At 36.5% G+C, this 22,111-nt stretch overlaps 1 protein-coding gene across 1 annotated transcript in view; it reads right to left on the bottom strand.

Moving 5' to 3' along the window:
• ATRNL1 (attractin like 1) overlaps positions 1–22,111 on the bottom strand; it is an 891,320-nt gene that overhangs the window by 106,560 nt on the left and 762,649 nt on the right. Inside the window, 1 exon segment of the mRNA XM_027596871.2 lies at positions 8,924–9,038. Coding sequence (XP_027452672.2) covers positions 8,924–9,038 — 115 coding nt within the window.

Here is a 22,111-nt window from a genome sequence, read left to right as displayed (position 1 = left end):
TGCCTTTGGTAGGTCTTGTGGCACCATTTTACAGTAAATGATAGGAGATTAAATCAGCTCTCAGTATAACATGGAATTTTTCATCAAAACTTGAATATACTCCTTCCAAATGAATTTGCTAAGGAACGATTGGTCCTTTGGAGTGATCACCAGAAAAATGTTTATGTGCAAAGAAGAAATTCCCAGTGCCCTTGGCCCACATTTTCTTAGCAGTTTATCAGTTTGCTGGTAAGGAGGCATATTTTCTCAAGCCATTTAATTTTCCTTTTTGGATCTAGGGAATTCAAATCTGTCTGCCATTTCTGGGCCCTGGTAAAAGGTGTGCCGTCCTGCCTTCTGGCAAAAGGAGATTATTATTGTGGTCTTTTCTTATCAGACTTTACAACATGGCATAGTAAACATGAGGGTGGGGTAAATTCCCTCCTTCCACGAGAGATCCAGAGACCTTGGTTCTAGTTCCCACTGAGCTACAAGCTTCACAAATCTCTCCCTGTCTCTGGGTCTCCAGGTTTCTTTTTTTCTTTTTCTTTCTTTCCTTTTTTTTTTTTTCCAAAATGCAGGATAGAAGTAGATGGTTTCTAAGTCCATTTCTAAAGCTCCAAAACTTCTAAAATTCTCTGACATTCAGGATTACCATCTATCCTTGTTAAAGGCAGGTGGCCTTCTGCTAAATTCCCCTAAATGTATGTAAAGCAGGACTATTTAATTCATGGCCGATTAAAAGTGAAACATCTTACCAATTGGAAGTTTTATATAGAGACTATGGTGTAAGCCAGCATAGGAAATACTAGCAGGCTGACTTAGGCTTAAATTTTATTCATACCTGCAAAATTCGTATTTTGTTGTTTTGTTGCTTTGAAGGCAGCTTACTTACTCCAGACAAATTTTGATTTTCCCCTTTGGCTTTGTAAGTTGATTTGTTGAGTTGCTTACTTTTTCCTATTTTTCTCTTTGACCACAGTGATTATTTACCAGTCAATTCTAGAAATACCTAAACAGAGTGGCAGGTGGGGAGAAAAGAAAAGAAAATGTGTTGGCCATGCTTTCAGTACAGGGGGTCTCATTTTTCATGTCCATAAATTCTGACTTTCCGTGCGAGTTTGTTTCTAATTGCTCTATCTTGAGACTATTTGAGTTAACTTCCAGGCTGTTTCGCTCACTTCTACAGCATGTTTAATCAGCCATGTTCACTATTCTTCATGTTTCTTGTCCTTATTTTCTTCTTCGTTCCTTTTGCACATTAATCAATTTCTCTCAATTAACAATGGCACAAGATAAAAATTAAAATCTCAAATGGGAGGACCATGGCCATGTCACTTCACAGAGACACTGCGCAGGGAAAGAAAAAGCTTGCACTATCCCTGAAAGCATATAGCTAATGGCCTTTGACCATAACCAACCCCACTCTCTGCTATCCTCATGGGGGGAAGAAAGGATTTGGAAAGAGCATTATAGTGTGAGATTTTCTGGTTTTAAATTCTGGCTCAGTATTGAGGAGGGCACGTTCTGCATGGAGCACTGGGTGTTATGAACAAACAATGAATCATGGAACACTGCACCAAAAACTAATGATGTAATATATGGTGATTAACATAACAATAAAAAAAAATTCTGGCTCAATAACTTATTTACTATGTGATTATAGGAAAGTGACTTAACCTCCAGGAGTTTATTTTTCTCATCTGTGAAAGAAAGGTTATAATATATATATATATATATATATATATATATATATATATATTTATTATATTACATGATAATTCAAAGAATGGTAATGAACATAGAGCAGAGTCACAACAAATGATATGTGTTAATAGTAAATACAACAGAAATTGATACTTTTATTTGCCAGATGCATTTTGTGAAGTTATCTGTCCTGACTATAACTAATATGTTGTATCTTATATATCTTAATTAATATGTAATCTCTTATTCCAGAAGATTCAAAATTATTTTTCTTGTCATAAAGGGTGGAACCTAGTTGTGCTCTTTGAAACTGAAATAACATGGTTTTGTAAAAATTATTATCCAAAAAAGGAATCAACGTTCAAATCATAAAAAATAGAATAAGTTTATGATAGGTTTAGCACATGCTACATTGGAAATATAAAGTGCCTTATTGTTTGTGTCATATTCCCCTAATATTCTGATTTTCCTTGAACCTTAAATCTAAGCAACCTAAGTTTTAATATTTTTCATCAAAGGTACAATGTTGAGCTTGATTTTAGTCCCCAAGATATGTAACGTGAATCCTACACGAATCATAAATACACAAAATCCAGTCTGTCAGAGATTATGGGCCTGAAGTAAAATTTTAACTAGTAAATTGTGCATTTGTATACTATATATACATATGCATTCTTTCTACATATTTTTTGGTGAGGAAGTTCTGTCACTTAAGGATAATTAATTTTATTCATCAATTAAATATTTATCAAGCAAGTACTAATTACCAAAACCTTGTTAGCAGCTGGGGATTCAAAGACAAAATGAGACCCAGCCACTGCCCTCCGAGAGCTTACTACCTGGGAAGAAAGTTAAAGAAAGTACACAGTGACTCCGATACATAGTAGGAGGCGGTGAAGAATTGAACCAGTAAATCCTATGGGACTTCGAGGAGAGTGAGGTCATGTTTATATGGAGGCTGAAGGCTTCATGGAAAAGGAACTGGCTTTTGAACTGGGCTTTGGAAACAGGCAGCTAAGAGGGAGAGCACATCTCAAGTATGAGGAACACCAGTGAGTATGAGTATGCCAAACAACACACATACACTCACGGGATCATAGGAAGAAACATACATGTGGAATTACAGGCCTGGCAACCATCATAAAAATATACTGTGGGGTCACCTTCCTTATTTTATAGATGAGAGAACTGAGGGCCCAAAAGTTTAAAATAACTGCCCAAGGGTGGGCTTGTTTGTGGTGCTCTGCAGGTGGGCATTGGCAAGGATTCTGTGGGTGGACGCCAAACCCGAAAGAATGCTGAAGAGAGGTTGAGGAGGACCTCACACTCCAGACTAAATGTCTGGACTCACTTCAATAAGCAATAAAATGCCAGCAAAGGCTTATGAGGAAGAGAATGATATGATTAGAATTGTGCTTTCTTTTGGCAGAAGTCCAGTGAGAGCGGCCAGTGCCCAGATGAAAACTGGAGACAGGAAGCATGGCAAAAACAAGATGTCTGCTCTATCTGCCAAAGGGGCAAAATCTACAGAGCTCTGTGATTATTTGCATATAAAATGGGAGAAAGAGAGAAGACAAGCAACTCCAGGATTTCAAACTTGAGCCACTCTGAAATGAACTGTACAAAAACAGTAGGGAAGTAGGCGGTGGTAACAGGGAGAGAGTCAAGGAAGAGTGACATGATGCCTAAAGAGCAGCAAATCCAGGTTGTGTTGCTGGCGCTTAATAGGTGAGCAGTGTTGGCTAGAGAGATCCAGAGTCAGGAGTCAGCTCCCCTGTGAGTGGAGAGGGCACGACCCTCGAAGGACTGGGTGGAGAAGATGAGAGGTTGGCTAAAGGATTCCGGGCAGATGAGGCAGACCAAGAACAGAGGGGAGGTGCTCTACGTCCATCATCTCTAAGTAGGTGCCTGAGGTAGATCAAGGCACACCAGAGGGGAGAGTTTCCAGAAGCTGGAGAGGTGAGGTAGGGACTATTCAACTGTCAAGCAGGACGGAGACATGGTGGCAAGTGAGAACTGAGGAAAGGGCATTTGAATGACTGTTTGTCATTTTGTTACTCCCTTGGAATGATATTAAGCTTCGTAACTGGATAGCTCTCTCTTTAAGCACTGTCTACTCTATGTCCATAGCACCTAACACAATTTGTCATTACAGGTTTATTTGTGTGACTATTTATTTTGTGTTTATCTCCACGTAGGCTGTAACCCCTATAGGGACAGGAACTTGCTGTTTTTTTCACTACCGTACATCCAGTGCCTGGCGTGTAGCAGACGCGTTTAAATATTTCTCAAATTAATAAAGGTAGTACAAGAAGATTCACAATAGCTATATAACGATATTTTGGATAGAGGATAAGATTATTTCCTACTATTGATCTGTGGGCCTTTTTAACAGTAGGTATGTTTTTGACAGAGTCATATTTATTAACAATAATCTCAGGTATTTGTTCTTTGTTGTTGCCTGGGTTCTCGGCCTAATTTTATAGTTTATTTTGCCATGAAATGCCCCTTCCTTGTTTCTTCTTTATGAAGATACATATAGCGCATGTAAATAATATTTGGATTTGAGGTTGAAAGGTAACTACCATGCCAGATTTTTGATAATGAAGTCTTGATATGGTTCAGTAGTTTAATTTACTTTTCCAGCCACCTCTAACAGAGAAGTGCTAAGATTAGATCAACAGGTGTTTTTCTCCAAGTGTGAAGATACAGTGGCAAAGTTATGGAAGGAAAATAGAGTCCTAAGGGACAGGAAAACTCAGAAGTTTCTGGAAAACGTGAATTAGCTTTAAAAACTAGCTTCAGAGGAAAAGAGTACCACACTGAGAATCTGCAGACCCAGTCTATCTGGGACTGCACAGACCTACTTTTCGCTGGTGCTGTGGGATAGTAATAGCTACTTTCCAGAATCATTAAGAAGGTTAAACCAGTGACTGTATGGAAAGCACCCGATACAATGCTCAGAATTACTAGTTCCCTTTCCCCCACCTCTTTTTCATTTAATTAAACCAAGGTCTCTTTTGTGTCATCATTATCCATGACACTGTGAGTAGACTATCATTTTAAACATTATACAATATTATAGATTTTTCAAAATAATCTGGCCATCCTGCCAAAACTTCTAAACCTAAAGAAAAACGACTCAAAAACTTAGACTTTCTACAGTATTCTTTTTGGTAATGTTAGACTCAATCAAATGTGGGGCAAGATCAGGGCAAAATTCTACTTTTAGTTGAAGCACATAGCTCCTTTTTTGGCTGTGGACATCTGGGTCCCTGGGATTTTTAATCTAGTGAGAAGACTTAATTTGCTTCTTATTAGTGAGAATCCATAAACAATAAAATCCATAATCTTCCATCACAAAGTTACAGCAATCATTATCATTTTCAATTTATGCTTTTGAAGAGCTCTACTTACTTTGTCCACATTTCATCTTAATGTGACTCTAAAACACTTGAGCACCTTGCCATCCAAGGTGATCGGAGACATGCCTGGTTGTTTAGTGTCATGCAGCAATTACTTGATGGGCGCTGTTTTCATGGGGATGTCAGTCTTTCAACCATTTTGAGGTCAGTAGAGAAAGTGGTGTATAGTGTACAAATGTCAACAGCAGAAATCCCACATTAACCTGAAGAGTCTGGCATGGTTGGCAGGAGTTTCTCACAAAGGATAGAGTAATGAAGCAGCAGGTTTATGGGGGGAGGGGCTGGGAACCTAATTAGTCTAGCTTCAGGAATGCCAAAAAACCTATTTAATATCTTTTGCTTTTACTCTTCTAAGCCACCAAGAGGGAAAATTTCTCACAAACACCTAAATTCATTATATTAAAAAAAAAAAAAGATTAGTGCATGGGGCAATCTGATGGATGAATCTGCAGTTTTTCTTTTGACCTCTGTTAAGATGAAAGCCATGGAAAGGACTTCACACATTTAGACCCTTATTACTTGCTATGAATTCCTAAAATACTTTCTGGTGGAAAGAGAATAAACTCCAAAGACAATGTCATATTTTAAATTTAAAAAATTACTAGCTGCTGCTCAAAAGAGATGGCTAAAAAACTAGCACTTGTGTATCTGTGAATCATTTATTTGTCGGTGCTGACATTCAGTTTCAGAGAGACCACCATGCTCCTCAGATGCTTCCACCTTCTCTTTATCCCCAAACTTATCCTTGTCTTCAGGGCTTTTATTCATGGTAATGAGGAGTACCTTTGGAAAAGCATCATTCAACATTTGGAAAGCTACATTTCAAAAAAGGGCCTTGTAAAAAATGTTGGGACTGGGCTAAGGACTGCAAGAGAACTTTTAATCTAATAAATAAGACTTATTAGTCATTGAATAGATATGCTAATATCTGGAGACATAAGTCACTCAAGAGCCAGGAGAAGGCTCCAAGCACCATGTTCATCCCATAGTAGGGATGGGGTCAAGAGTCGATCCATGAAGCTCCTTCTCTATCACCATCATCATGAAAAGTGTTTTTTGAACTGCTTTCTGTGTGTAGGGCACTGGGATAAGCACAGGCAGATATGTGGACTTCTTGCAAAGATATGAGATAAACCAAACTCTAGAAATGAGATAACCAATGTCAAAATTTCCTTTCCAAGAGCCAATATGGTTCTCGAATGATCACTGGAATGCATTTCTTCTCAAGTAGTGGATGGTACTATGTTAAGTTTTAATTGGCTGTATACATACCAAGTATCCTGATGAAGAGTAAAACAATAAGTTGTTTAATTTGTACATTGGTGTCAGTATTTGCCTTAATCAGGGAAAACTGGGATGTGAACATTAGAAAATTTCTCTCTACAAACACTTCCTGGTTTTTTTTTTTTTAATTTATTTTTTGTTTGTTTGGTTGCAGTGAAGTCAGGGTTTTTTTTTATTTTTATTATTATTTCCCAACATCTTACTATGAAAATTTCAAACATGCAGCCAAGTGGAAAGAATTTTAACGACAGTATTCCCACCACCCAGATTCTACCATTAACATTACTTTACTTGCTTTATAATATATCTGTCCATCCACCCCATCCTACTATCCATACATCAATACGATGTTTTTGATGCATTTCAAAGTAGACTGCAGACAGCAGATAATATTGTATTTTGAAGTAGACTCAAAGAGTATTCTTAATCCTAGAAAAATACCTAGAAAACATTTATTCGTTTTTTTTAAAAACAAAGAACAAGCTCATCCTGAACTATGCACACACATATTCAGCATAGTTCAATCTACAGGCTCTGAAAAAGTATCGTAAGTTAAGTCAAGGTTTTGTCTACCTTTATCAAGGAAGACATTTTCAGTACTCCCCCAAATGTTGGGCTTTGTGAGGACATGGGCTATGGATTATAGACAAATAAGCTCTCTGCTACAGATCATCAGGGAGAATTACCTGGCATGTTAGCTATCAGTATTTTTCCTCTATACTCTAGTCGTTTCCTAATTATTCCTTGAGTGTAGAAATAGAGATTTCTATGCCTCAATTCCCTCATTTACAAAGTGAGTCTTATAATACCGATTGCACAGGCTTGTCATGAGAATCAAATGTGAAAAATAAGAAAACACTTTGTAAAGAGTAAAGCACTATGCACATCTAAGATAGCATTATCGTTAGTAATCATAATGCATCTGCAATCGAACACAGCTGAGGTAATTGTCCACACTGCTACTTGGTTCTTTCAAATCAGTCAAAAAGATTTCAGAGGTTAAAGGGACAGAGTATTGGCAGTTGTCTTCACTCTGCCCATCTGTACGTCATCTTGTCAAGGATCTAGAAGAACCTTGGTGTATATCATACAGACTTGTTTTCATTAGTGAAGTGTCTGTTTTGGAAATCATCCCAGCCCTAAAACAGTACTTCCATTAGCTGGGCACAGTACCTATAATTATGCATCTCATCTGACCTGTGACAAACTATTCTACTTGCTGCATCCCATTTGTATTTACCTTGGTGGTTCCGAAAGAAGAGCAAGGCATTCACTCAACATACGAGAAAGTACAGAGAATGTTTATTCCTTTGAATAAACATCTACAAATAAACTTTGTGTAGAAATTCCTGCAACAAGTTATCATCAGGTATCATAAATGACAAATCATTTTTAAGTGATGGAAACCCTCTGTCTCCATATGGGAAAAACTCTGTTACATGAATATCTTAAATTTATAGGGTATAAAGTAATGTAGCTTCCATTTTTGTGTCAGGATGGATACAAATCAAGAAAGTGAAGAGCAAGGTCAAAGCTAGCTAGGGAACCAAGAAAAGATAAAATAATCAGGGAGGTGAGTTCAGTATCAATTACTGTTATTGAGAACTTGCCAGATCTCTGGCACATTTTGCTTAAGGGGAATTAAAAAGAAAGACAGATTTGGAATTACCCTTACCCTCAAAAAGCATCCACTTCATAAGAGTTGGATAGAGCAAATAATCGGAGATGGAAAAATTACACATTGTAAGTAAACGGAATGGAATATGTAAAAAGGGAGAAATAAGCATGGTTTGTGATTTAATTACAAGTTATACTCAACATTGTGTGTGTGTACAATGTGCACAACATCACAGCAATGAGAAGACCTCTAAGAGGACACATACAGTTACCCCCAAATTTAAAATATGATCTTCATGTAGGAAAAGGAGAATCAGAGGCAAAGATTGGTTGTGCCATCTGAGGGGGAGGATTCCCTGGCCCATGAGCTCCAGCTGTCTGGTGCTGGTAACAAGAGCATATATTAAATATACTGAGATGGCGGCATCAAGCTATCATCATCTGACACCACTACACATTCCAAACATGCAAGTAAGCTCCTTAATTTTGTTCCATAATTATGAAGCAAACTTCTAATCACATTTATAATTTTGGCATCCTATACGACACACATACTGGGAAAAAATAAGCAGCCCGAAAGGGTCAAAAACTTGTTTGCCATGCTAGTGAGATTTCTCACTGTAGTTACAACAAATTGGGGTGTGTGTTTGAATATACACACGCACGTATATTATACACAAACATACATACATATTTAACACGTAGTTTTAAGAGAAACACTGGCAAATCAGAATTTATAGCAATGCAGACTTCTAGATATTTTGGTAAAAGTTTGCATTCTAATAAATTCTACCATGCTTTACATTAGAACCATGTAAATATCCTCACTGTGCTGCTTGGTAGTATTGTTTATTTCTTCTGTTTAGTCTACATGTTTTGCTTAACCGCTGATGGCTCCACATTCATCTTACCTGACTGTCCAGGAGGAGGGGCACCTGATGATCCTCGTGGTAGACAAAGGAAAACAGTCAGAACAGCAGCTCTGTTCCCGGCACATGGTTCAATGGCTATGGGTTTGGGTGCTCCCTGAAAAAGAAAACCCAATTTTAAATTTGCATTAATTGACAGGACATTGCTATTTTACTTTTCTCCTACCCATGCTTCAGTCAGCTAAACTGTACACTCCTAGGTGTATGGGGACACACAATGTCTCATTTTTTAATAGTTCAATTTAATATTTTCTCATAGTAATACGGTGTTTTTGTAGTGGTGGTCATTAACATTTAGAAGACTTTTTTTTCTTGGGGAGTTAAAAATTGGTACATATTTTTGAAAAGTACTCTGTTCTATTTTTAGCTTGCTTTATTTCTTTAATAGACTTTATTTTAAAAAATTTTTAGACTTTATTTTTTAATAATTGTTATAGGATTATTTTTTAAATTTACATATAATGTATTATTGGTTTCAGAGGTACAGTTCTGTGATTCATCCATCTCGTATAAAACCCAGTGCTCATTACATCACATGCATATGATGTAGACTTTATTTTTTAGAGCAGTTCTGGGTTCACAGTAAAAGTGAGAGGGAGGTACAAGATTTCCCCTACACACTTTGCCCTAACATATGCATAGCCTCCCACATCATCAGTTGTCCCCACCTGAGAGGTATATTTGTTACAACTGATGAACCTTCAGTGACACATCATACTCATCAGAGGTCCATAGTTTGCATTAGGGTTCACTCCTTTGTTATAGTCTATGGGTTTGGACAAATGTAAATGACATGTATCCACCATCATAGTATCATACAAAGTATATTCACTGCCTAAAAATCCTCTGTGTTCCACCTATTCATCCCTTCCTCATTACCCCAAACCCTGGCAACCACTGATCTTCTTACTGGCTCTATAGTTTTACCTTTCCCAGAATGTCATATAGTTGGAATCATAGAGTTTAGCCTTTTCACGTTGACTTCTTTCACTTAGTAATAAGTATGCACTTAAGGGTTAGGATTAGGGTTAGATTTAGGCCATGTCTTTTCATTCCTTTTTAGTGCTGAGTAACACTGCATTGTCTGGATGTACCACAGTTTATTTATCCATTCACCTTCTGAAGGACATCCTGGATGCTTCCAAATTTCTACAATTAAAAATAAAGCTACTATATGGAATACCTCAGTGGCTCAGTCACTGAAGTGTCCAACTCTTGACTTTGGCTCAGGTCATGATCTCCGGGTCATAAGATTGAGCCCCACATCGGGTCTCACGCTGGGCATGGAGCCTGCTTAAGATTCTCTCTCTCCTTCTGCCCCTCCCCCCCACTTGCATGTGTTTTCTTTAAAAATATAAATAAATAAAATAAACAAAGCTACTATAAACATACATGTGGAGGCTTTTGTGTGAATACAGGTTTTCAGCTCCACTGGGTAAATATCAAGGAGTGTGACTGCTGGATCATATAGTAGAAGCACATTTAGTTCTTTAAGAAACCATCAACTGTCTTCCAAAGTGGCTGTACCATTTTGCATTACCACCAGCAGTGAATAAGAGCTCCTCTTGCTCTGCCTCTTCACCAGCATTTGGTGGTGTCAGTGTTCCAGATTTGGGCCATTCTAATAGGTGTGCAGCGGCATCCTGTTGCTGTTTTAATTTGAACTTCCTCTGATGATATGTGATATGAAGCATCTTTTCATATGTTTATTTGCTATTCTGTATGTCTCCTTTGGTGAGGTATCTGTTAAGGTCTTTGGCCCACTTTTAATTTTCTTGTTTCTTATTGTTGAGATTTAAGAGTTCTTTGTGTATTTTGGAAAGCAGTTTTTTTATCAGATGTCTCTCTTGCAAATATTTTCTCCCACTTTGCGGTTTGTCTTTCCATTCTCTTGATATTGTCTTCTGAAGAGCAGAATTCCAGCTTAGTAATTATTTCTTTCACAGATTGTGCTCTTGGTGTTGCATCCAAAAAGTCATTGCCATATGCCAGGTCATCCAGGTTTTCTTCCAGGTTATCGTCTAGGACTTTTATAGTTTTGCAGTTTACATTTAGGTCTATGATCCACTTTGAGTTAATTTTTGTGAAGGGTATAAGGTATCTATCTAGATTCATTTTTTTGCATTGGATGTCCTGTTGTTCCAGAACTGTTTCTTAAAAAGTCTATCTTCACTTCATTGCATTGCATTTGATCCTTTGACAAGGATCAATTGACTGTATTTATGTGGATCTATTTCTGCACACTCTATTCTGTTCCATTGATCTAATTGTCTATTCTTTCACCAATACTACACTGTCATGATTACCGTAGGTTTATAGTAAGTCTTGAAGTTGGGTAGAGTCAGGCCTCCCGACTTCAATACTCTGTTGGCTATTCTGGGTCTTTTGCCTCTCCATATAAAATTTAGAGTCAGTTTGTAGATATTCACAAAATAACCTGCTGGCATTTTGATTGGGACTGCTTTGAATCTATAGATCAGGTTGGGAAGAACTGACATCTTGACAATATTGATTATTCATATTCATGAACACAGAATATCTTTATTTAGTTCTTTTTTATTTTATTCATCAGAGTTTTGTAGTTCTCCTCATGCAGATCTTATACATATTTTGTTAGATTTATACCTAAGTATTTCATTTTGAGGAGTAGTAGTATAAATACTATTGTATCTTTAATTTTAAATTCTACTTGTTCATTGCTGGTATGTAGGAAAGAAACTGACTTGTATTTTAACCTTATATCTTGCAACCTTGCTATAACTGCTTATCATTCCAGGAGTATTTTTGTTGATTCTTTTGGATTTTTCTACATAGAAAATCATGTCATGTGTGAATGAAGATAGTTTCATTTCTTGCATCCCAATCTGTATACCTTTTATTTCTTTTTCTTGTCATAATGCATTAGCTACAACTTCCAGTACAGTGTTGAAAAGGAGTGGTGAGAAGGGGACATCCTTACCTTGTACTTGATTTTAGTGGGAATGCTTCAAGTTTCTCACCATTAAGCATGATGTTAGCTGTAAGATTTTTGCAGATATTCTTCATCATGTTAAGGAGGTTCCCCTCTATTCTTAGTTTACTGAGAGTTTTTATACAGCTTTTATAGGAAAAGTAAGCTAAATACTTGATTATTTCCTTTTATTTATCAATTTTCAAAATAATTATTTGCTAGCATTCTCCAAACATGACAATTTATATTATCATTATAAATTTATAACTTTTAATATTTCTGATGTGTTTCAAATGATAGCTGTTATAATTTTGTTATTAGTTTTATTAATAGTTCAAATTGTACTATCTTTGAACAATGAGAATATCTTCAAATTGGCTCCTGAGTGCTGACATGACCACAAAAGCCTTTGATAGCTTCCTTGTCTTTTGCCTGTCCCAGACCTATAATCAGACATTTCTCTAAGGAAGCTTGCTGGGAAGTGGTATTAATTCCAGACATAAGAGGTATTTATTGCTACTGGACTGGCCATTTTTCTAGGAAGTTTTAGACAACAAAGCTCAGTGTCATAAATTGGATTTCCAAAGAAGCAGACTCCGTGGGAGATAGAGATAGCAAGCAGAGGTTCTTATGGTCGAAAAAAAAAATGTAGAAGGAAAAAGAAGGAAGCCTCATTAGACAGAGGGAAAGGGCTGAACTGAGATGCAGAGCCAAGAGGAGACCTAGAGTCAGAATAATCCTTCAACAATCACGTTGGGCCAGGAGGGCCTGGCCTTTATACTCCCTCAAAGATCAGTTCTTACATATCATTGCCCTTGGGAAGGGTCATTACCTTGGAAAATGTGGCTGTCTGCTGTTATGGTAATACCTGAAGGGGCTGACAGCTGAAGATAGTGAACAGCATTCCCAGAAGCTGAACATCATGTGTCTTCAATAAAGGTGGATTTGTGTAAAATATCGATGTGCCCTCCATACTCAGAATTTTTTTTAAGAGGAAAGATATGCCATGAATTCATAACAATATTGCCAATTCAAATTTAATTTTTTTATTTAACTTCTTTGAATTTTTGTATCTCTTTTCTCTTAGATTGAAAATCTTGATACCTAGTAATACTGATAATTACTTTTATTATAGGATAAAATACAATTTAAATATAGTTTTTTATATTATATGACAGTAGAATTAATTAAAATTGACTTCTTTGTAGTTTTGGGGAATTTTTTGTCTTAAGGATCCTACTAAGAACATATTGCATGTTTAAATACTTCCTGTTTAAAATCACTTGGAAAAAAAATAAAATAAAATCACTTGAAATAGGTCCTCTCTGTGTGGTTTTGCCACTGATTCCATCCCAATTTAGGTAAGTTTGTGAATTCAGAGGTTTATTGTTTTGAGGGATTGTTCCCCTTTCCACTTTTATTTAATATTGCTTTATAATTTTAAGACCTTGATATGGCTCCAGGGTCAGATCTAAAAAATAAAGTACACTTAGAGAGGTTTACCATCCACCCTCGTTCCCTTCATGCCGTTCCCTTTTTAGGAAGGAAGTTTTTGTGTGGATAGAAGTTCTCAGATCCTTGGAGTAAATATCAAGGAGTATGACTGCTGGATTGTATGGTGCCATGTTTCATTTTAACACCAAATCCTGGCACAAAAGAGATGTGCAGTAGGCCTACATTTGAATAAATGAATACATGTCACTATATTTGATGGGTAGTCTGTGAGCCACAAAGTTATGCAACTTTTGTTGCTTTCTCATAATTGTTTCCTGCCAGCAATGATGTACTGCCCAATACAGTTTATCTAATTAAGTGATCACAACCCCAAATATTTTGTTAGCATATCTTTAATATCACTTCAGTGAAATACATATGTCATAATCACCAATTAAGGCACTTGTATAAACAATATGACCTTAGGAATACAGTAAATGAAAATATGATAATAATTACAGTAGTAATAGCTAGTATTGTATTAAGTATTATACTGTGAATTAGATATTCAAAATTCTTCACATATATTAACTCATTTAAATCTTACAGTGAGAACACCAAAGCAAAGTTAAAATTACCTATTTAAATGTATATAACTAGGAAGGAGCAGGGCTGAGATTTATACTCAGGCAGGCTGCCTCCTGAGTCCATCTTCTTAACCACTGTGTAGTGTATCATATGTGTGCATATACAAACAAATATGCACCCACACACGTACATAAGTACATGTGCAAGCACACTGGTGTGCAAACACACACATTCCATGCACACACGTGTGGACACAAACATGCACAAGGAATTTAGGTGTAAATACAATGCCACCTCTGAAACAGTGAGGATATCATTTTAGCATAGGAAAGGTGATTTTGGCTACCTCACTGAAAAAACTGCAAGTGAGACATGGCTGACATGTCAAAGCAACACCCATGCATGAAGACAAATAGAAGAAAAAAATGCTGGTTTAATTATTAGAACAAATGATTTGTTTGTTTTTTTTGTTGATCATATTTGAACTTTTCAGAAGAAATACAGACATATGTAGTCATTCACCAAGAATATTTTAGAATACTGCCGTTTCCAGAAAGTTTAACGAGGCATTAAAGATAAAATATGTCCCCTTTCGTGTAAAACTTAGACTGAAATTTCTGGTGACAACAGTTTTATGTGTTTATAAAGGATTTCTCCTTTATAGCAACATAAATCTCGTGTTTTAAAATTTTCCTCATACAGATACATTTTGGGAGTTTTCAAAATAAAGGTGAAAGTGGTCATGATGGCAGAAGTAAAGGGCAAAAAAATCTTCCAGGAATATGCTGTAAGCCATGTTGCAATACTTGTATCAAGTTACATGATCTACGGTTTAACACTTTAAAGCTTACATTTAATTTAACAGACTTATTTTTGAAAATGTTAAGTCAAAATCAGCATAAGTACATAGATATTCTCCAATGATGTAAATATTTAGAGAATAGGCTTGTCATATTCCAAGGCTAACAGAAAAATACTATGAATGTTTTGAACCATATTTCTAGGCTTCTGAAATTTATTCTAATTTAATAAATGCAAAGTATATGTAAAGGTCAATTGGTTAAAATATACTAAGAGAAAATAAAATGAATTCAGGCTTAAATAATGGTGATATATCAGAATTATTAAAATCCTCTTTAATATACTTAAGAAATACTTCTCTCTACCATCAGGCAAGGTTTTCTTTGTTGTTTTGTTTTCAAGCTCTCAATGCAATAATTGGAACTATTCAAAACATCCAAATTTATGTTAAAATATTTTATTACAAAAATGAGAACAAAATAAGTTTATGATTACAACAAAATAAAACAACAACAAAAAACAGTTGAGAAACAGTGATTCTTGGTTTAGGGGATATAGTAAAACAGGAAACAATCTGAGAGTACATCAGTTGACTGTGTTGTCAGGCTACCTTTCTGCTGTTTTTAACACTGGAAGAAAAGGTTTTAAACATCAAATGCTAATGCCAAAAGCACCAACTGAGAGAAAAATTAGTAAGAAAAGAACTGTAAATTTCGGGTGGAAAATGACTTAATTATTTAACATCAGAGAATCAGCAACAGATGAAGAGTGTAGTAAGATATCTTGACCATGGAAAAAGAATTATGCTTGTATAAAAGCCACTTCTGTGCTCAATAATTCATAAATAAAATAAAAGCGTCCTCAATAATTCCTTACTCTTAATTCTGCTGCTATTGTACAGAAAACTTTCAGAAATTTCTTTATATTGATAAACTATATGAAAAGAGCTTATAATTCTGTTTTAAAATCAAACTGGCTTACAACTTTTTCTATTTTGGCTATAAAATTTTAATAAAAGGATATTAGCAAAAATACGAATTATTCATTTTGTTAAAAATATTAATGACTAGCACGGCTCTTCGACTTTTCTGGCAAGAATTCACATAATTTAAAAAATTATTTCCAAAGAATTTGTAGGAAATCTCACTTTCAATAAAGAATTTTAAATAAAAAAGGGAAAAAAACCACTTTATAGCACTTGATTTTTGCAGCAGAAAATAGCAAAACCCCATGAATGATATTTCTGATACCTTGAGGTTTGCCAGTTGTTTAGCAATAGATACATAACCATGAATCAAAATCATTTCACAATGACATAACATGTTCACTGAACTGTGCAATTTATCATGCATTTTCCATGGCTGCCTTTGAAAGAGATAAGGCATGGGTTTGTTTGCCCATAGCACTTCGAGCCTGTGATTTACTTCCAGGCAGTTTCATATTTGTTGTACTGCAAGAAGCTGGTGTTAGACCGTGCCAGAAAATATCATTGACAGTTATATAATTAGCAGTCCTTGTTTATTAAGCACACAGCACTTTTAGAGTGAAAAAGACTTGTTTTGTTCACTCTAGTGTTTTTGAAACTATTGTACTCAAGTTCTTGTTTTTAGAGGCAAAAATTCTGTGTTATCTCTTTCCATTTATCAGCTATTAAAGACAAGCAAGTTACCAGAGAAGCTTCTGGAATCATAAGGATTTTCAAGATGACAGTTCTTAAAATTTATAATGACTGAAAAAGAAATATTCTGAAAGTGAGGACACCCTTTGACGTAGCCTGGGAAACTGCTACTGCAAGAATCACGGGATGCTTGGAAGATACCAGTGGGCAGAGTGGGCTGCATACTTGTTCCTTCCTCTACTGGCCTGCTCAAAGAGTAAATGAGCGAGCGATTCACTTCCAGAAATCACACTGAAGCCCCATCACAGAAAACCCTCACCCCAGCAGCTGAGGATTTAACAGAATTATTTGATGTCCTTGGACTAGGCCTCAGAAGATTAAAAAAAAAAAAAAAAAAAGATGTTTCCTTCCTCAAAAACATTCACTATTTTCCAAAGTAAGTTTGCAAACTCAAATTCCTTCAAGGCCCAGGTGGGTAATTTAATAATAGCTAACATTTCTTCAAAGCTCACAATACGCCTTGTGCTGTGCTACATGCTTACACGAGTTTAACCTTACTCCATGAGCTAGGAACTATTCCCATTTTACAGATAATGAAACTGAAGCTCAGAGAGTTTAAGTAACATAATTAGAGTTGTAGACATAATAGGTGACAAAGCCATGATATGGAACAATGTAATCTACCTTCTAAGCTTGTATGCCTAACCATTATGCATAATGCCTATAGTAGGAAAGAAGACTGTCTTAACTTCTAGAATAAGACAACAAAAAGTAGTGGGTACTATAGTGAACTGGAAAGTATAAGATCTCTTTAAAGACATTAAATCTCAAAATTGTTGCTGTCAAAAGAAGACATCTATGGGCCAAAATGGTTTGATGGCTGGCACTTTGTGACCTTTATAATGTGGAGTCCAAAATGGCATTTCAGGATTGCCATGCTCTTGTCAAATGTCATCTTTTATTCTGCACAAGCCTGTGTTTTAGTCAGTGTAAGTGTTCACTATTCAACAACTGTGCCCAGGGTTTCCGGAATCTGTGCTGTCTTCACTCATAATATCCCTACTGTCTAGGAGATCTTTCCTATAGGCCTCTAATTTTTCTAAAATCATTCACCCCCCAAAGCCAACCCATCCATGAATCCTTCCTTCGTCTGAGGTATTGAGTCTCTCTCCCTTTAGTTCTTTAATCGTACCTTTTATGCTCCTCCTCATTTTTCACCTTGAATGACACTCACAGATACCCTATCATCCACTGAACAATCTCTTTGAGGATAGGCCCAGTTTCTTGTTCATCCCTCTTGTCCCTGCACTCATTTCTCCCTTTGAAATGCCTAAGCATGGTGCCTATGCCACCTTTGGGGACTTATGTCTCCCCGTCTTTTACTCTAGCTATTGATGTATATGTCATATGTCTCTGTTAGATTTCTGCTCCGCCAAGCCAGACGCCAAGCCAGACACCATGTTGGATTCCTCTTTACTTTACCTATATCATCAAATAGAGTATATTTTTCACATGATAAGTGAGTGAATTAAAGAATAAATGAAATTGTCACATGGTAGGCATGACTCAGTTCCTCCAAATTATGGATACTAAGGGGATAATAAAACATTGAAAAATAATATTAACTAACATTTGTTGTGTACTTACTAGGTTTCAAGTGCTATGCTAAGCATTTTACATGCATTATTATATTATTTTCTATAAGATGGAGAAATTAAAATTCAGAAAGGTCAGATAATATTCTCAGGGTGACACAGTGAGGGAGGGGCAGATCCAGGGACAGACTGAAACTCAGATCTGTCTGATTCTAGTATCTTGGTTTTTAAACACCTTAGGATACTGCTAAAAATACAGCTTAAGGAGACAAAGAATATCTCATTCTTTCAGCTTTGCTATTAATGTAGGAATGAACTTAAGATATCACTTTAAAAGTCATATGCATGCACCTGCCTCGTTCCTAACCAGGGTTCAGAACATTTGAGTTCTTGGACCAGCTCTGCTACCATGTATTTGTGTGATACTGGGCATGTTGCTAAGTCAATTTCCCCAACTGAAAAGTGAACAAGTAGGTTGTATGATTTTTAGGGTCCCTTTAACATTCTGTGACTATGATTTATGGACAAGCTCCAGAATGTGTAACATACCAATATCTAAGTACAGTGAAATTTGAAATTTCTAATCTTTAGTCATTTTTTCTTGTTCAGTTACTTTAAATGACGCGTCAAATTTTTAAAGCACATTATTATACCATATGATGAACACATCACATAAGACTAAATGGCCACCATCGCATGCCAAAAAAGCAATTAGAAAATTGAATCAAGGAATTAAGGATTGATGTGGATATGTTATACCTGTCAGCAGTAATAAGTGTTTTGACAAGGACAGAATAAAGTCTGACAGTATGCACAAATACTAATCTGATATATGAGTGAAATATTAAAAATGCAAACAACTGCACATTAATCACTCTAACATTTCCCTGCTAAACTACTTTTAATGCTATTCTTATCAGAATCCAACTATAAATAAAAATGAGTCTTTTGAACAGCTTGCACAACTGGGTATTTGCAGTTTAATGAGTGTTTATATTGATATGAAATTTAGTTTTTAGTCACATTAGGAAAATAGAATTAATTTACTGAGCATAGAATTAAGTCAGCCTGATGGCTTGGCTTACAGCTAATCAAGGGCGTTGATTCCATAGGATCAACAAATACCAAGACTCCAGATCTCCAGCACAGATTCTCTGATTTCATTGTTTACACTTGGGAAAAACGAAAGTGAAAATCGTATTCCTTCCTAATTTACTATTTGCTCTGCCTGAAATGATAAAGGAAAAAAACACATTAGCTAGCTTTACTCACTAAGAGAAGAATTCATATTAATAAAAGAAATTAAGTTGATGGACACTGTCAAAACCAGGATTAAACTGCATTAGAAGCAAACTCAAAGAGAATAAAGTATTGCATGTGGGAATAGGTAAAGGAATAAAACATACTATTCACAGAATCAGTATGCTGCTCTCGAGATTCCAAAGGTATTCCAATTGTAAGCTTAATTTTCATATTGTACCAAATATTTTTTCCTTTGTTGAAATACCTCCATGTTTGATCTCTGTTCAAAATTTCTCACTACACACACACACACACACACACACACACACACACAGAGGTTTATATCTATAGTATAATATCTGGTTTAACTGAGCTTTTCAGTTATTTTAATTGTGTGGGACCGACTTGGGGAGTGAAGAGGCTGCTTGTGATCGCAGCAGTTTTACTACTGATTTTTAAACATGTCGTTAGATCCCAGAAAATGAGGATATTATCTCCTTTGGAAATATTAGATAATCACGCTTTGCTCTGAGTTGGTCAATAAATATGAATGCTAATAGGAACTGACTTTGAACATATTATCTTTAAAAGTTGATTCCTGACAGTATTTTTAAAAATTCGAAATAGATTATTTATTAAACAGTTGCCAAACTGCACTTTTCTCTAGTGCAAAAAGCAACCTATCCACTGCACTTCATATATTTATTTCAAAATTGGGACCATCATTTTGACCTCAAAAAGTACTAAGCATTAAGAGACAGATGTGCCTGCTGAATCACCTGACTTCCTGTCTTGCTTAAGCCCGGCCCTGTGCTTTTGTTCAGGCTATTCTATCCCCCCGCGCTACCGGCCAACAGCCACATTTCGGCAAGATCTGGTGCAAAACTCATCTGCAAGAACCCATCCCAGGTCATCCTAGGCCACTCCCAAGCCTCCTCACTCTACTTTCTCTCAATAAGTAGGAGTTGGGGCACCTGAGGGGCTCAGTCATTTAAGCATCCGGCTCTTGATTTCTTTTTCTTTTTTTTTAATTATGTTATGTTCATCACCATACATCACATCATTAGTTTTTGAGGTAGTGTTCCATGACTCATTGTTTGTGCATAACACCCAGTGCTCCATGCAGAACGTGCCCTCTTTAATACCCATCGCCAGGCTAACCCATCCCCCCACCCCCCTCCCCTCTAGAACCCTCAGTTTGTTTCTCAGAGTCCACAGTCTCTCATGGTTCGTCTCCCCCTCCGATTTCTCCCCCTTCATTCCTCCCCTCCTGACAACTCTTGATTTCTACTTAGGCCATGGTCTCAGGGTCATGGGATCGAGCCCCTCCATGCTAGGGGCAAAGTCTGCTTGAGATTCTCTCCCTCTGCCCCTCCCCCCCATGCGCTCCTGTTCTCTCTCTCTCTCAAATAAATAAATAAAATCTTCAAAAAATAATAACTAGGAGTAAATCATTTTTCCTATCATAACCACTGAAGGGAAGTGTAATGTGGTTAAGAGAACAACCTTTAGCAACCCCTGCCTAGTTCAAGGTCCTACTCTCTCATCCATCTAAATGTGACATTGGTCAAATCACAACCTCTCTGTGCCTCAAGTTTCTCATCTAGAAAATGGAAATAACTATACCTTCCTCATAGTGTTGTTATGAGGATTAAAACTCCTCTCTCTCTCTCTCTCTCTCTGTATCCATATCTTATATCTTAGGGCAGAGACAATACTTTTTTAAATCTCTGTTGATAGTTTGGAACAGATTTATTAAGAAATTCGATCTCCAGGAGAGAATTTTATTGACGGCTTATAGAGTGGGGAAAATCTGATTTCAATGCCAAATTTCCTATCATGGCACATCAACACTGCCACTGAAAATCTGCCTATTTTCCCCTGCTTTGATCAAGGTGTCGAATCTGACCGAGAGCATTATGTGTTACACAGAGTAGGCTTTCCCTGGCACCTAGGAGGGATGACCAGGCGTTCATTAGGAGAATGAGGAAGGAGGGAGATTTCTAGCAGAAGGAAAAGCATGAACACAGAAGTAAAAGGCACAAAGCTTGTTTGAGAAATTGCTAGAAGTTCATTGAGGATAGAGCCTAGGGAATGTTCAGGAGGCAGGGATGAGAAGAGACCAGACAGAAACACTGGGACCCTCTGTGAAACTGGTCCCTCATCAGTCCCTCAGCACACTTCCTGGCTGGGATGACTGAGATCGTCACTACTTGCCTAGAAAGTCGTGCCTGGATGCTCAGATGGGACCTGACAAGGGCAGCACATAGTGGGTCTGTGTGACCTTCATTAAGACATGGTGCAAATCATCCCAAATGGATACCAGCAAACCTTTCCCTATCAAGAACTCGCAGTGCTCTTTTATTAAACTATTGGTCAAATCTGTTATACCAAGTGAACATTAAATTAAAACATTTATTCCTGAAACTTCAATCATAAAACTAAATCAAGAAGCACTGAAAACTGTCAGCAGAAAGAATAAAAGTGCAGACAAGGCAATATTCTTAATGAAGAATCAAATGTTAATAGATCCAGCATAATAAATGACTTTCTACTATGATTATTAAACCAATCACAGCCTATTATAAGTAACAAAAGCATGGACAAAATTCTGAATGGGAGAGCTTATTTGACTTGTTACAAAAACATGTATGCAATTACGATACAGTAAAACCTACCTGGATTTCTTAGACAAAGAGCCATTATGGCTGACAGAGTTTTCCCAGAAAGCTGAACATTAACTCTGTAAGGACCAAGACTTGTTATTTTAGGGTATTTTTCTTTTAGTAAGTATGAAATCTCAAAATAAATATCCATTTCCCTTCTTTTCAACCGGACTAGAATAGACTAAACATAATTTAACATTGTCTTGCTGTCCCATTATCACCATTTTGAATATCAGTTTTCACAATATGCTGGAGATACATGGAGTTGCAGACGTA

This window comes from Zalophus californianus, chromosome 15 (assembly GCF_009762305.2).
Source record: "Zalophus californianus isolate mZalCal1 chromosome 15, mZalCal1.pri.v2, whole genome shotgun sequence".
Lineage (NCBI taxonomy): Eukaryota > Metazoa > Chordata > Mammalia > Carnivora > Otariidae > Zalophus > Zalophus californianus.
This window is presented reverse-complemented; position numbering and strand designations above follow the sequence as displayed.